The 15,977-nt window shown below is 34.3% G+C and overlaps 1 protein-coding gene across 2 annotated transcripts in view; it reads left to right on the top strand.

Moving 5' to 3' along the window:
* The window catches only part of UHRF2 (ubiquitin like with PHD and ring finger domains 2), an 82,341-nt gene that overhangs the window by 24,121 nt on the left and 42,243 nt on the right, over nt 1-15,977 (top strand). For both annotated transcript variants that reach the window (XM_081267014.1, XM_081267013.1), the window contains one exon: nt 15,407-15,625. In XM_081267014.1, coding sequence (XP_081123140.1) covers nt 15,407-15,625 — 219 coding nt within the window. The remainder of the gene's footprint in view (nt 1-15,406; nt 15,626-15,977) is intronic.

Here is a 15,977-nt window from a genome sequence, read left to right as displayed (position 1 = left end):
AAGCAGGTTATGTTAAGCAGATTTGAAATGTTTTAAAATTTTACTTTTAGTAAATGTCTCTTTTCTATAAGCTCCTTGATGGGGTATAGGCTGAAGAATGTATAGTTACACTGTCAATTCTATGATTAACATCTTACTGTAGATAATGTAAAACAAGCATGGGGTAAATATCAAAGGGCCTGGTACAAAGTAGATATTTGCGTGTGTTTTGTTTTGTTTTCCCCTTGATTGCTGTTACACCTGCCATCACCCGTGATTTATAAGGACTCAACCAACCTAGTTCATACTTGAAGAGAAAGTCAGCTGTAGGAATATTTCAACTCCAGAGATGAAGATTCAAAGGAATTCTTAAGTTGTTTTTAAAAGCACCTGGTTAGTAGGCATACACAACTTGGCTATGAGGAGAGCTACTTCCCTTTTCCACCTACAAAACCTAAATTACCAGGGAGAGGCTATGCCTAATAAAAACTCTTTTAGAGATACTTGTACTGAAAACAAAAGGGAAGAGGTTTAAGAAATGGGCAAATCTCAAGGTAAACAGGCCATTATAAGTCATTAACTGGTCAATTAAAAAAATGGGAGAGAACATCAAATTTTTCCTTATTTTGGTAAACTTGTACTATTTCAATTTTATAACTTCTAAATGTTTGTCAGTCCCATGAGTTATCCTCTCTGTAGTTATTAAAAGTTAAGATTAACATTTTAAAGGACCCTCCACATATAAATTCATAAAATTGTGACTAGTCTTAGGAAAGTAGAGTCTGTGAAGCTTCTGATGAAGAGCCATGATGTTGACTGAAGGTAAAGAGGTAATCTTGAAGACAGTCATTTTCTTAATATTTGTAATAGGTAATGTCTATGGCACAGACATATGAATAATATGAAGTTCTCCATGTTTGCTTTACATTATCTACATATTTCCTAGTGCTTTAGACATCATTAAGTCTTATGTGTTAGGGTCCAAACTTAACTACTTACATGAATACATAAACTTTTAGAATGATTATGTTAGTTACATTAACTTGTAAGGAAACCAAGGTTTATTATATAACTTGCCAAAGGTTGTAATTAAATTGTCAGACTCCAGAGCCTAAGAGTTAATAATGTGATATTGTCATTCAACCCAAAGGTGGTTGACATAATTGAATTCACCTCTGTTGCCTTCAAAGATCAAACAGTATATATAAAGCTAGTATGATCTTAAAGACTTGCTTTAGATGTTGCCTGGGATCTAAAGCAAAAAGCACACCTATAACTTCTGTTTAGTTAAACCATAGATAGTCAGCAACTGAGACCCTACCATCAAATTTGCCTATATTCATTATTTGGCTGCTTTATCAGCAAATAAATGCTAAAATATTTGTCCATTTTTTGTACTAAGTCCTTAGTGGATTTAGTGTAGATTCTAGTTAATCACTTAGACTAGTGATTAACCCTGGATACAGTTGTCTAGAAAGTTTTTAAAAATATTATTTCTTGACACTTAACCCTTGCAGAACTTCTAGTATAGATCCTGAGGGGCCCCAGAGGATTGGTGTATTCAAAAGTTCTTAACCTGTGATTCTACTGTGTAGCCATGATTGAGAACTACTGTATTAAACCAGTGGTTCCCAACTATAGTCCTTGACCAGGAGTATCAGCATTACTTGTTAGAAATGTGAATTCTTTGACTCATTCCAGACATAATGAATCAATTTCTGGGTGTGGCCGAGATATCTCTGTGGGTTTTTAAAAAATGTTCCTATTGGTGCATTATGATTATATATAATGGAATTCATTGTAATTTATTGATATATGCACATAATATTATTTGCTTCATTTCATTCACCAGAATTCACCCTTTCTTATAATTATTCATAGAAGTGGAATTCATTGTGATAAATTTGTACATGTACAAAGCATAATTTGATCAAAAAATTTAAATTCTCTGGGTGATTCTGATGCACGATAAGTTTTAACAACCACTCATCGATAAGATTTCCTTTTGTCTTGAGTTTAACCATTGCTATCACATACCCACTACTAAAGAGCAACATTGGGGAAAGAGGTTAATATGACAGTGAAACTAAATATAGTAAATATATTTTATTAAAAGCCAAAGGTAGGGCTTGGATTATGGCTCAGTAGTAGAGCGCTTGCCTAGTATATGTGAGGCACTGGATTCAATTCTCAGCACCACATACAAATAAATAAAATAAAAAATTTCATCAACAACTAATAAAAATATTGTCTAAAAAAGCCAAGGGTAAGGGGATGGGGTTGTGGCTCAGTGGTAGGGTGCTCACCTAGCATGGGTGAGGCACTGGTTCAATCCTCAGCACCACATAAAAATAAATAAATAAACAAACAAACAAATAAATAAAATAAAGGTTAAAAAAAAAGTCAGGGGTAATATGTAGTATCTGAAGAACCTGAATGAATGTTCATCCTTATTTTAGCACACAATTAGGCTTATGGCTCCCATCTCCTTCCCCCACTCCCCAAGTACTGGGGATTGAATCCAAGGGCGCACTACCACTGAGCCATATCCCCAGCACTTTTTATTGTATTTTGAGCCAGGGACTCAGTAAGTTGAGGCTGGCCTCAAACCTGCAATCCTCCTGCCTCAGCCTCCTAAATTGCTAGGATTACAGGCTTTTGCCACCATACCCATTTATAGCTTGTTGTTTATTTTTTCATTTAGACAAAACTATTAGTATTCATTCTTTCTTAAAAGATTATATTTCATTGAAGCTAAATGATCTGTAGATGACTTTAAATAAGGGATCATTTCTGCGCTATGCAGGCTTTACCCATTATTGTTTAGAAAGTAATGTTCATAATGTATTTATGGAGAATTTATTAAACTTTATGGGGAATTTATTAAACTTTTTAATTTTCTGACATAGAGGTTGAATCCAGGGTTCTCTACCACTGAGCTTTCTCCCAGCCCTTTTTATTTTTTATTTTGAGACAGGTTCTTTCTAAGTTCCCCTGACTGGCCTCAAACTTGTGATCCTCCTACCTCAGCCTTCCAAGCAGCTGGAATTACAGGTGTGCGCGACCACCCAGCTCTATTAAATTCTCAAGGGGGGAAATACTGTGTAATCATTGAGTGCTTTTTCTGAGATCTAGATCTATGTTCTGTTTCACTCTTAAAGTCAGTCCTTGTAAGTCAAGCTTCCTGAAGGTTATAGGCTTGAAGTAGATCTCAGTTTCTCCCCTGATTGGAAAATGCTTTACTTTGAAATGATGTCAATTGATGAAACAGTCTCTTCTCTGTTCATTACAGCATAATCAACCAATAAATTTTCATCCAGTTCAAAGTTTCTCTAAATAAATGTTAATATAAAGTTCTTAATCATATATCTAGACTTAAATTTTTGCCATAGTTACCACACTACCTATTCTCATTAGTGTCTATCAAGAATTCACTATTGTATTCCTTTTGTCAGTCTTACAGGCCAATTAAAAAGGTAAGTTGAAGAAAACTTTGTTAGTGACTTGCTTTTTCTTTTATTATTTTATTAAATATAATGGCCTAATTTAGAGATCTTATTTTACAAATTTTGCTGATTTTTATTTATTTAGTTGTAGATGGACACAATACCTTTATTTAATTTATTTTTATGTGGTGCTGAGGATTGAACTCAGTGCCCCACACATGCTAGGCAAGTGCTCTACCACTGAGCTATAACCCAGACCTTTAGATGATTTCTTTAAGGAGAAAAGTTAGAAAACACTTGACAGTTTGAGAAAATATGTATTTAAAAAAGAAAAATTCTTATGAAAGTTGTTATATTTATAAATCATATCTTAAGAATTAATAATTATTGTCTGAACTAGATAAAGTTGCAATCTTTAAATATAGGTAAATGTTTGCTAAGAACCTTTTCATAATGCCAACATTATAGTAGCTTAAACTAGTAATTCTATTAAAATAACATTGTGGTCAAGCACTTTACAGGTACTTTACCTGAATTATCTCATATAATCCTCATTAAAAACTCAGTGAAGTAGATATTTTATGTGTAAAGTGAGAATAACTGAGATTTTAGAGAGGTTGAATAACTTCCCCAATATTACAAGCTAGTAAGTAGTAGACTTATATTCAGAAAAGCATACTTGCAACTTTACCTCTCATTTTGGGAGAAGCATGCTTATAAAGAGGTATCACTGTCTATACCTGTTTATAATGCCTTATTATTAACATTGTCTACATATAGCACATGGAGTTGTTCATATAACTTAAAAAATTTTTTAGTCCCTGTAGTTAAACAATTTTTGCAGAAGAAATACTGTATGCCAGAAGAGCTTTACTTGTAAGTGCTTATGATTTTTCTGTGGAGAAGACTCACAATGAATTAGTTAAAAGCATTTTTAAAACCAAATAGGTTAAACTATTGCTTTTAATGGAAATATCAAGGCTTTACCATGGGATTAAGTGGAAATGTCAACAGCATCACCTAGGACTTTGCGGGTAATTTGGGCAGTAATTAAGAGTTCATTCTGGCAAATGTTATAGAATAATGATATCATTGCTCTCAATGTTGATTTTTGCAGCTATTTTTAGCCAAGTACATGCTTTTGAGTAGTCTTAATTATGGCTATTGCAAATAGAAGTCAGTGAAACAATTCTGAATAAAATCAAGTGGTATTTTTAGTTTAAAGTAACTTTTATAGAAAGTAGTAAAACTGGCTGGGGCATAGTGGTACACTCCTGTAGTCCCAGAGGCTCAGGAGGCTGAGGCAGCAGGATTGAAAGTTGAAAGTCAGCCTCAGCAACTCAGTGAGACTTTATCTCAAAATAAAAAGGGCTGGGAATGTAGTTCAGTGGTAGAGTGCCCCTTGGTTCCATCCCCAGTGCTGTTAAACAAAACAAAACATCAGAAACACTTCAGATTTTCCCAGGTAAGGTGTTTAGGATGAAGATTGTTGAGGGGACTCCCCGACCCCTGTGATGTGCTGGCCTTTGGTAGAGCCCAGAAATCTGTTTTTTGAACAGAGATCCCAGGACCCCATGGAGTATACAGAGCAATAGCTCTCTCAGACTGTAGTTGAGACACTAGATTGAGAATGTGGTTTGAATTCCAGGTCTTCAATTTACTGTTAATCTTTTGTTTTAAATATTTCAGCATTAATTTCATCCTCTGTAAACATCTACTTGATATATGTTTTTTATTCTTGTAACTTTGAAAAATACCTAGTAGTAATAGAATCATACTTTCTGCTTTTTACTTACTAATTAACAAAACATATATTTTGGTAAGTATTCTTAATACTGAAGTATTGTATTTTTGCATAGGTGCTTTTAATCTGATTATGTTTTTTCTATAATTATCAAATAGTTATCTGATATTGTTAATGTGTTCCAAAAATGAGATTTCCATGTAATGTGTAAAATCCTACTGTAAGCAGTTTTAAGTAAGTTTTTATTCTTAATTGTGAGTAACCTCTAAATTTAAGGTGTGAAACTTCATAATGTCATCTATTAGAATAAGAAATGCTTTCTTTTTGCATGTGGTATAACATTAAAGATTTGCTAAACTAGAACATGCCTGCAGATGAATGGTGTCCTTATTTAAACATATTAGCCACAGGAAGCCATGGTTTAAAGGAATAGTTTCATTGATACTACTTTGCTTGTTAAAGTAGTTTAAGTCTTTTAGAATTAATAGATTACAAGCCATCTATGAAAATGTAGTTTCACTATTGTATAGTACACTTTTTTATTTTTAAGAGACTAGTCTGTTTCTCTAAAATTTAATTCCCTCATCATTGATTGTTTGCTGTTACTAAAAACCAATTTAGTGAGGACCTAAGCAACTCAGCAAGACCACTTCTCTAAATAAAATAACAAAAAAAGGAGTGGGGATGTAGCTCAGTGGTTAAGCACCCCTGGGCTTAATCCCTGGTACAAAATAATAATAATAAAAAAAATTTAAAGCCAGTTTTGTTTTTAATTGGCAAAAATGTCATACAGTTAAGGATAATCAAAAGCATATGCACTGAAGGGTAGCTGAAAGAATATTATATTTGGAACATTGTGAATTTTATTGGAAAAACTTAAACTACAGATATATTTAAGGCTCACTGGAAATATAATCTGTGTTTCACCTAATTGGTTCAAAATTCAAGGATATGATTATCTTGTACCCATAGTAGAATAATACCTTGACTCCAGATTCTGAGAACCAAGAGGTCATGCTTACAAAAGAAAGAGGAAGGACCCTAGTTTCTTTCATCCATAGGAATAGGGTTGACACTTTGAACAGTGGTAAGTAAAGTTGACTTTGATACATTTCTGTGCTCCAGTTCTTTGTGAATACCTTAAGATTTGTTTTAGAACTGGTTCAAGTTTCCACTTCAGCCAAAATGCTTCATATAGTTGGTATAATCAGCTCTTCTCAGTGCAAAGTCTGGAAGAAGTCAGCTGCTCGGACAATTTGCAGTGATTAGCAGTGTTGTACATTAAACCTCATGGGAAAGGGAATGCTGTATTAGGGGCTGCCTATAATTGAATAGACTTTACCTTAAATCTACTATAATTAAGAGTTTAGCTATGTACATGTTTATTATTGTTGTTTTAAGTACACTAAAAACATAAAACATTTTTCTCATTATCTCTGGCATGGAATTCTATGTTCCCACCTGGTGTGGTTTGGATATGGTTTGGATAAGGATTCATGGTATTGGAAGTGAGGTCCCCAGTGTGGTAATGTGAGGTGGTGAAACCTTTAAGAGGTAGAGCCTAATTGAAGGTCCTGAGATCACTTAGGGATATGCCCTTGGAAAATATTTTGGGACCCCAATCTTCCTGGCTTCCTGTTTCGAGATATGATCTCTTCCTCCTATATGTTCTCCTGCCATTGTGACACACTGTTTTGGTATATCTGCCATTAGGCCTTCACCAGAGGCTGAACCAGTGGGGCCCACCTGATTTTGGACTTTTAACCTCAGAATTGTGAGCTAAATAAACCTTTTTTTAAAAAATAGAGTTATAGCCTCAGCTATTTTGTTATAGTAATACAAAATGGACTAAAATGTCACCTAACTATTTAAGTCAAGGATTTTCAGGAAGAAGAGAAGAATATCAGAATCAAGGAGATCTTTTTCAAATGCTGTGGTCATAATTTTTTGTATTCAACCAAGAACTTCAGTTATATAAAAGCAGTTTTCTGTTTAATGGGTTGGGTGTGTTTCCAGACATTTGTAAGCCTGGTACATCCCAAGCATCCTAAAATGTGAACATAGTTCCTTCTTCTCCATGAAAAATTCCTGCTTTGCAGTATAAGTGCTGTGATAGAAATATGCACACTTAGCTTTGAGATTGCAGGGTTGATAATATTTCTGTGTTACTGAAGGAAAATAAGCAGGATACCAAGGGATAAAGAAAGAGGAGAGTAGATTACATAGCTAAAAAAGATGTGGCGAGTAAGAAGTAAGGAAACTAAAGTTGAACAAAAATTTCAATTTATTTATTTTTTTTTTTAAAGAGAGAGGAGAGAGAGAGAGAATTTTCATATTTTTATTTTTTAGTTATTGGCGGACACAACATCTTTGTTTGTATGTGGTGCTGAGGATCGAACCCGGGCCGCACGCATGCCAGGAGAGCGTGCTACCGCTTGAGCCACATCCCCAGCTCCCCCCCAAAAAAATTTCAATTTAAACATTGCAAATTAAGATGTATATTTTTTCTACTTGTTCCTGTACCTTCCTAGAAGAAAGTAAAAGAATAAATGCATGAACTCCCAGGACCAAAAAAAAAAAAAAAGATATAAAAAAATAAGACAAAGCAACAAAATTTTGGAAGGCAAAACACAATTGAATGCATAATATCTAACTTAGCAGGCCAAAGAAAGCCAAAACCTAAAGATGAGAAGCCAATCAATAAGCAAGTTAAATTGCCATTTGAGAACATGGGAAGGCTCAGGCCTTGGATTCACTAGGTACTTTGGAGGTAGCCATGTGGAAAATGAAGAGCCTTTAAACCACTTCTACCTTACTCAAGGTTTAAATCAAAGAGGAAGACATGGCAATGTTATTTAGGAACCAGGATTCAGCACAGAAAGAAATGGAAGGCAATCCCAGCATGACAGCTGTAGAGCAAGTGTCCAGATTGGAATAAGGGCTGTAGAAGAGATGTTTTGAAGCCCACAAGATTAGTAGAGTACCAGAAATGTTTGAACATATAGGAGTTTTACAACTGTGGTGAAATGGAGATAAATGAGTGACTGATACATAGAAAACTAGTGACCAAAAAGGGCAATTAGGCACTGAAAAGAAAGCAAAACTATGAAAGAAATGTGATTAAAGAATATTTCATTGCTTAACTGTGAGTACTGTTTTGTCAACATGTTAAGAAAAATACTGATTTTCTTGTTTTGTTTTACAAACTACGTAGTTTGTATAATGTGCTTGAGAGCAAGTTAAAGTTTGTCAACTCTTGTTAAGAGTACAGAGTATAGAGCCAGATCATCGGTTGAACCATGTTTCTGCTCCTCCCTATTATCTGAATAAGTTATTTAATTTTTGTATTTTTTTCTGAAAAATGGGGATACAATGACTTCTATCTGTGTTATAAGGGTTATTGTAAATATACGTAACTACTTAGAGTTCCTTGTACATGTTAGTAATTGTAAAGAACAGGAGGTTGGAGGCAAGTGAACTGGATATGAGAAATGGGTAGAGTAACAGTTCAAAAATTATAAGCATGCTATTTAAAGATATGTAGGTAATTAAGAGGTAGCTAAGAATTGAAAGTGATTGCCTCTGGGGAACAGAAGTAAGTGAGTGTGGTGGGCTGGGACAAGAGACTGTCTTTATTGTAAGCTTTGAGTGTTATCTTTTGAATTTTGCATGCATATGGTACAACTCTTCAAAAGATGGAGAGAACCTTTTGTTTCTAGCTAGTATTTGGATTTTAATTTGTAGCATTTTACTTTGTTTTTGTTATAGAAATCTTTAAATACATGAAAGAACAATATAATGAACCCATTGCCTAACTTCAGCCATGGCCAATTTTGTATTATTTATACCAGCATTTCTGAGCATCATTGATTACTTTGAAGAAAGCCCCAGATCTTACATCATTTTCATTCATTAATAGCCTAATGTATGGCTTTAGTGGCCTTGGTTGGGTACACTGCTTAGATCTCCCTTCAAGAAAGAATTTTTACTGACCAACTGCAAGGAGTTGATTTAGCTGATAACCTTTAACCATAGCACTTTGAAGATCTGCAGCTTTTTCGCCAAGATTATGATCTTTCCTGGAATCCCTCAGTTAGTGACCAGTTGTGACAAGACTTCTTTGCCTGGCAATTTCTGCCCGTGGTGGAATTCTGTGGTTAATTTCTCTCTCTCTCTCTCTCTCTCTCTCTCTCTCTCTCTCTCTCTCTCTCTCTTTCTTTCTTTTTTTAATTTTTATTTGTAGATGGACACAATGTCTTTATTTTTATGTGGTGCTGAGGATCGAACCCAGTGCCTCATGCATGCGGGGCAAGAGCTCTACCACTGAGCTACACAACCCCAGCCCTCTGTGGTTAATTTCTACACCTGAGTTCAGCATTGGGTTAGCCAAGAATTTGTCGAGTTGTACTATACTCTAACTTTTCTTGCCCAACATACTCCTTTCCTGTCCTTTCAGCACAACTGATGGTCATCAGTTTAAGGGCTTTTATTTCCTAGTTCTAGTTTCTCCTTTTCTTTCATAGGTGTCACCTTCATCTTAATATCTGCTTCCTGAAACATTCGTCTGAAAAAATAGCTAAAAGAATTCTTTCTAGAGTTTTCAGGAAAGAGTAAACATATCAGATCCGAGAGACTGCTGTCCTTAAAAGATCTGATGTGTTTGGCCTTTGGCCTTGATATTTGGTAACTTAGATTTTTTAATATGATTATGCTGAACCTATTTCCAGGAACCTGACAGTTTTGGTGTGTGATAGGCAGTGAGTACCAGGGTGACAAACCCCTAATAATATCTTTCATGAGCTGCGCTGGTAAACCATTTTTCATACCATGTCACAATTTGTTGTTTGGGGGATTAAACATGTTTTATGTCACTCCATTAGGTGTCTCTACCTTTTTCAGTTTTCAGATTGAGGGTTTTTGCTTTTAAGTAGTAAAACTAAGTAGATTTTAACACAGTTTTAATCTAATTTTGGGTGCCCAAATTGTCCCCACTTTGGCATATGAAGGCTTCTTCAGGTTGAACCTAACATAATTTTTGAGTGCTTTTTTGTATTCAGGTACAAGAGGATGCCAGAAGCCTGGGTTCAGCCATTTCCTCAAGGATCTCCAGTTGTTTTTAGTAAGAAATTATATTTAGAACACAGTTTAAACTGCTCATTGATACTTATTTGGGCATGTGTCTAGGTTTTTTCGTTGGATAAAGCCAGGAAATATACTATGGGTTTCTATTGATATTTATAATGAAATTTAGAATTAGAGGACTATAATTTAATATCTTAAATTTTATGTTATCTTTGATCCTCACAATCATGGTTCCTAATATACCATTAATTTGCTTTATCCTATTCACATGGTAGTTTCAGACTAACAGTACTACTACCACAAATGATGTGATTACTGAAAGGTTTTTTTTTTTCAAATTTTGTTTTGTCCTTAGGAAATATCTCATTTGGGCTATATAGTCAACTTATTATGTTTTCAAATAACTTGTCACAGTTTTTGCAGTGTAGTGAAGTCACCATTTGTGTACTTTTTTTATAATTTTCCTTTTGGTTTTTAGGAACTTCTCACATTTTTTATTTGGTTTGCTTTATAATTATGTGAAACATTACATGGTTTATAGTTAAATCTCCAAAAACAAAGCAGAGCAAAAGAAACATACTCCATTTCTAGCAAATATTTGCATTTACATATTCATATACTAGATAGAAAATAGCGCACTACTGATCTCTTCCTTGCTTTGTTGAGTTAATATAGCCTAGAAGTCATTCTAGAGCATATATTCCTCGTTCTTTTTTTATAGGAACATAACATTCCATTATATAAGTGTACCATGTTATCTTAAATGGTTTCCTATTGTGGATGTTTGATTATTTCTAGTCCCATTATTACAAATAGTGCAGTTATAAAATAGACTTTTATATGTCTCTTTGTGAAGATTTTTGTTATTTATGTTGGGGTGGATTTCTAAAAGTAGAATTCCTGGGTCAGAAGACATATGTATAGGCAAAATTCTGGCTATTGCCAGAGTCCCCTCCACAAGGGGTCAATTACCACTTTTCATTTCTCTAAGCTTTATAGGAGAATACCTGCTTTTTCTAGCCTATCAATAGATTGTTATCAAACTTGACAAAATGTCTTAAGTAGATCTGTGTTTTAGAATCTTCACTTTGGCAGGAATAAGATAAGGATTGGAGGTTGTGATCTTTAAAAGTAAAGAGATATGTTGGGCCTTGGCAATTATCTGAGAAATGCAGATCTTAACTAAGATTATAGCATTACAGTAAATTAATATCAAAAGAATATATAATGGAGAACTTAGTAACTGGATGGAGGCATTGTAAGAGAAATTGGGGAAAACTCCTTAGTTTCTGAGAGCATGAAGGGTTGCTACCAGAGACTAAAACTAAGCATCAGCAGATTATGGGGTAGGGGAATTCCTTTGGGATGCTTCTGGGACTTCTGGGTTAGAGGTATAGTTAGAAATAGGAATGTGAGGGCTGAGGTTGTGGCTCAATGGTAGAGCGCTTGCCTAGTCTGTGTGAGGCACTGGGTTCAGTTCTTAGCACTGCATATATATAAATAAAGGTCTATCAACAACTAAAAAAATCTTTAAAAGAAATAGGAATCTAAAAAGTTTCCCCCTCCCCCTCCCCCCCTCCTCCTTTCTGTTATTGTTTTAGTACCATGGATTAGAACCCAAGGTGCCTAACTGCTGAGCCACATCCCCATCCCCCCCCCCCCCCCCGCTTTTTTTTTTTTTTTTTTTTTTTTTTTTTGGAGACAGTGTCTCACTAAGTTGCTAATGGCCTTGCCAAGTTGCTGAGGCTGGTCTCTAACTTGCAACCTTCCAGTCTCAGCCTCAGTCACTGGGATTACAAGCATGTGCCAATGCACCTGGCTCTGAAAAGTATCAGAGTTTCAGAGTTGTCATTATACAAATGTTAAGATATGTGTAGATGAAGATGTCCAGGGAAAGAAAAACATTAATATTAGGTAATATTTGAGCATTTGACACGTTCCTAACTTTGTTAAAAGTAGTTTTATGGTGTCTGTTCCTTGTTTTTTGTTTGTTTTGTTTTAATATACCAATTAACCTAGCATCTCTCTGTCTAGAATTAGAAAATATGCACTTCATTTTTGTGACATATCTTAGGTATGTGTGTGTACATAGAGTATATACACATATCATCTACATTATTCTCTTTTGACATTGTAAACAGAAATTCCCTTGTTCTTGTGTATGAGATGACGTGTTTTCTTTATCTCCACATTTAAATATGATTTAAAAGCTTTTTTCTAGTTCTATTTTGTTCAGAGTATCTCCATTCTAATTTTGACAGACTCAAATGGAGAACTTTCTTTCTTTTTCTTTTTTTTTTTTTTTGCCATTGAAACATGGTTTGTTACTACATTGTTTTTAAAACATAGGATGATGACAATATCATTGTGTCAAATTACAACCTTTATTATATAGCTGAGAAATGAATCTCATCTAAAATAGTTTTTCTTCTCATTTGGCCTTAAGAATATTGAAGCTGACAACAAAACCATAACTTTAGAATCAGTGAAACCTTAAGTTAAAGGTTCCCTTCATTTTATAGGCTGAGAAAAATATTGGTTATTTTCTGATCAAGTTACATGAAACAATATGAACATATAAATATCAGATGCTGGGCTAAAAACTTTAGATTTAGTTTGACCATAAAAAAGTAGGATTGAAATAGGGAGAAGAGAAGTTGGGGTTGTAGCTCAGTGGTAGAGCACTTGTCTAGCATGTGTGAGGCACTGGGTTTGATTCTCAACATTGCATACAAGTAAACAAAATAAAAGTCCATCAACAACTAAAAAATATTTTTTTAAAAATAGGGAGAAGAGTGAAATATGGACATGACTTTGTACTTGTAAGGTTCCTTCTTATTATTTCCTTCAGGATTATTCCTATGTTATAATGACAAAATGAACAGTACAACTGATATTTTCTTCATGTTCTGTTTTAAGCACTACAAAGGTTTTCTGGCTTTAGTTCTCAAAACCACCATAAGAAGTGCAATTACCATTAGTTACATTTTTTAGATGATGAATAGTTACAGAAGTTTAGTAACTTTCCCAAGGATACACAGTAGCAAGAAGCATAACTAGGAATGTAAACATAGACAGGTTGAAAATAGAACATACTTTGGCTGAAGACACCAGAATGATAAATGGGTTCAAATCTTGTTGTGAGTTGAAAAAAATTCACTAAAACCAATGTTTTAATTAGAGGAGGTGATTGAAGATGATAGATTTAAACTGTCAAATATTAAGTCTGATGTGGAGAAATTTCTTCATGGAACTAAAATGTAGAGTAAGTTGCAAAAGCTTATCTTTGCTTCATTAAGTGTCCTATCTTTCCTGTGTCAGAACTTTGTGAAGACAGCATGGCTTAGGGTTAAAAATGCCCTCATATCAGGTCATCAACCAAGCCCTTAACAGAATTCCTGAGCTTTTTGATTGTGGGGCTTAATAAACTCTTTACCCAAGCCCCCCCCCCAAAAAAGCCTTCATAATTTATTATCTGAGAATAAATTTAGAAAAATTAAAAATAATAATTTATTATCTAAGCAGAGACTAATGTTTGGAAGGCTTGTTGAAAGGAATTATGGCATAGATTAATCCACTGGTAAATGAACCAGATAATCTCTGAGGCCCTTTGCCAATCCTGCAATCCCTGTCCCTCCCCTATTAACTAATACTTAGAAACTTGATTAAAGATTTCATACAGAAATAGTATCACTTATTCTAAATTATTCAGTACACTGTCAGTTCTAGACTTGCATAGTCCTTGTTTGATTGGAGGAATAAAGACTAGCTGCTAGAGCTTCTACCAACTTCAGATCCACTTTCATATTGAACAGAATACTTAGGGAAGAAATCTTTTAACTCCTAATCAACTTAGTTTTTACTCTGACAGTGTTGCCCCTTGGGATATATAATATTTAATTACTCTTATGTTCTTATAGCATATTAAGTTCTCAAACTTGAACATGCATTAGAACCACTGATTTTAAAAGTATATTACTAGGCTTCATTGCCAGAATTTCTGACTCAAGTATGAAAAGGAGCCCCATATATGCCTTTCTAACACATATCCAGTTGGTGTTGATGCTGCTGGTCCGTAGACCATACTTTGAGAACCACTGCTCTAGCACTTTGATCTATCTTAATAGATTGAATTTTTTTAAGAGCAGGATTAGATGTTACTTGGGTTTTTTTTTTTTTTTTGGTTGTTGTTGTTGGTTGATTGTTTGTTTTTTGTCCCTCTACTACCTAATAATATATAAAGGCAAAAGTTCTTAATTTTACAGAAACCAGTGTGGACTGTCTTTGGCCTGATGATATCAATAAATTAGGCCTAAAATTGAAGACCGTTCTAAAACTATAGAAGGAAATAAAGCCAAGTTCTTCCAGAATACTTTTACACAATCTTTTACATATAAATTTCTGGACTTTTGGTTTTATTTTTAAACATTACTAGAAAGCTACCCATGTTGAAGAACTAGAATTTTCTCTTCCTGAGTAAGTTAAGGCTGTTGGAGCATGCTAGGCTCTGTTTTTTTATTATGCATAAGGCAAATGACAGAACTCAATGACTTGGTTCCAATATCAGGAAGAGGCCAACATCTAAGCCTATTAAGATAATTCTTAAACTTGGATTAAAAAATGTGAAGCAAGAGTTTGTGTTTACCACTCTCACACCCCCTACTCTCCAGCTAACAATATCTTCCTAAGATTTTAATAAGAATTGTTTTGCTGTGGTAATTAAAATCATGACTGGATGTCATTTAAGTGTCATTAAGAAGAATACATACTCTCATTCATAATATTCAGTTTATAATGGTAATATTTGACTAAATAGATGTTACATAAATAGTAACATAGCCCCCTCAAAGTAGATACGATAGTGGTTGGTTGGCATACTGTAAGCCATGAAGACACCTGCATCTTCAAGGTGTAACAAGGCTGGGGAGTGAGGGTTCATGCTCACACTTAAGAAACCAGCCTGTAGGTATGTATCACAGTACAGGTGAGAGGTCATCAAAATATACCCTCTATTTAAAGATGTTGCAACCTGTGTTACTTATTCTCCTAGACTATCAACTCTTAAGTTTTTCTAATTGTTGCAAATTGTTTAGTCATCTTTGGTGATTATCATAGGCTGTGTTCTGTGTTTTTTTCCCCCCCTCTTTCTCCTCAGGTACCCGGAAAGTGGTACTCTAGAAATGAACGTCCAGAATCTTCGGCCACGAGCTAGAACTATTTTGAAATGGAATGAACTAAACGTTGGTGATGTAGTAATGGTTAATTACAATGTAGAAAATCCAGGAAAAAGAGGATTTTGGTATGATGCAGAAATTACCACATTGAAGACAATCTCAAGGACCAAAAAAGAACTTCGTGTGAAAATCTTCCTAGGGTAAGATTCTCTTCACATGCTACTTAGTTACTGAATTAAGGAATGTAAATTTTAGGTATAAAGCACATGTTCCTTGTTTTTTTTTAAAGGTATAGTTTATGAAAGATGGAAATTTCCTTACTATAAGAGAATATCTTGAGAATTTTTATTAAGAATGTCTTAAATCACTATCTCCATTTTAAGGTTGGAGATATTTGGAGGAATGGTGGACATAACTGAGTATCTCATTAGAAAAATCCTTACTTATACACAAGATTCTTATAAATGAAACAGAATATACAAAAGCATCTTAATAGCTAAGTTGATATTAGGTAGAGATGACTACCTAATAGGTATCTGCTAGACTTCAACA

Source organism: Spermophilus citellus (assembly GCF_964194105.1).
Source record: "Spermophilus citellus genome assembly, chromosome: 2".
NCBI lineage: Eukaryota > Metazoa > Chordata > Mammalia > Rodentia > Sciuridae > Spermophilus > Spermophilus citellus.
This window is presented reverse-complemented; position numbering and strand designations above follow the sequence as displayed.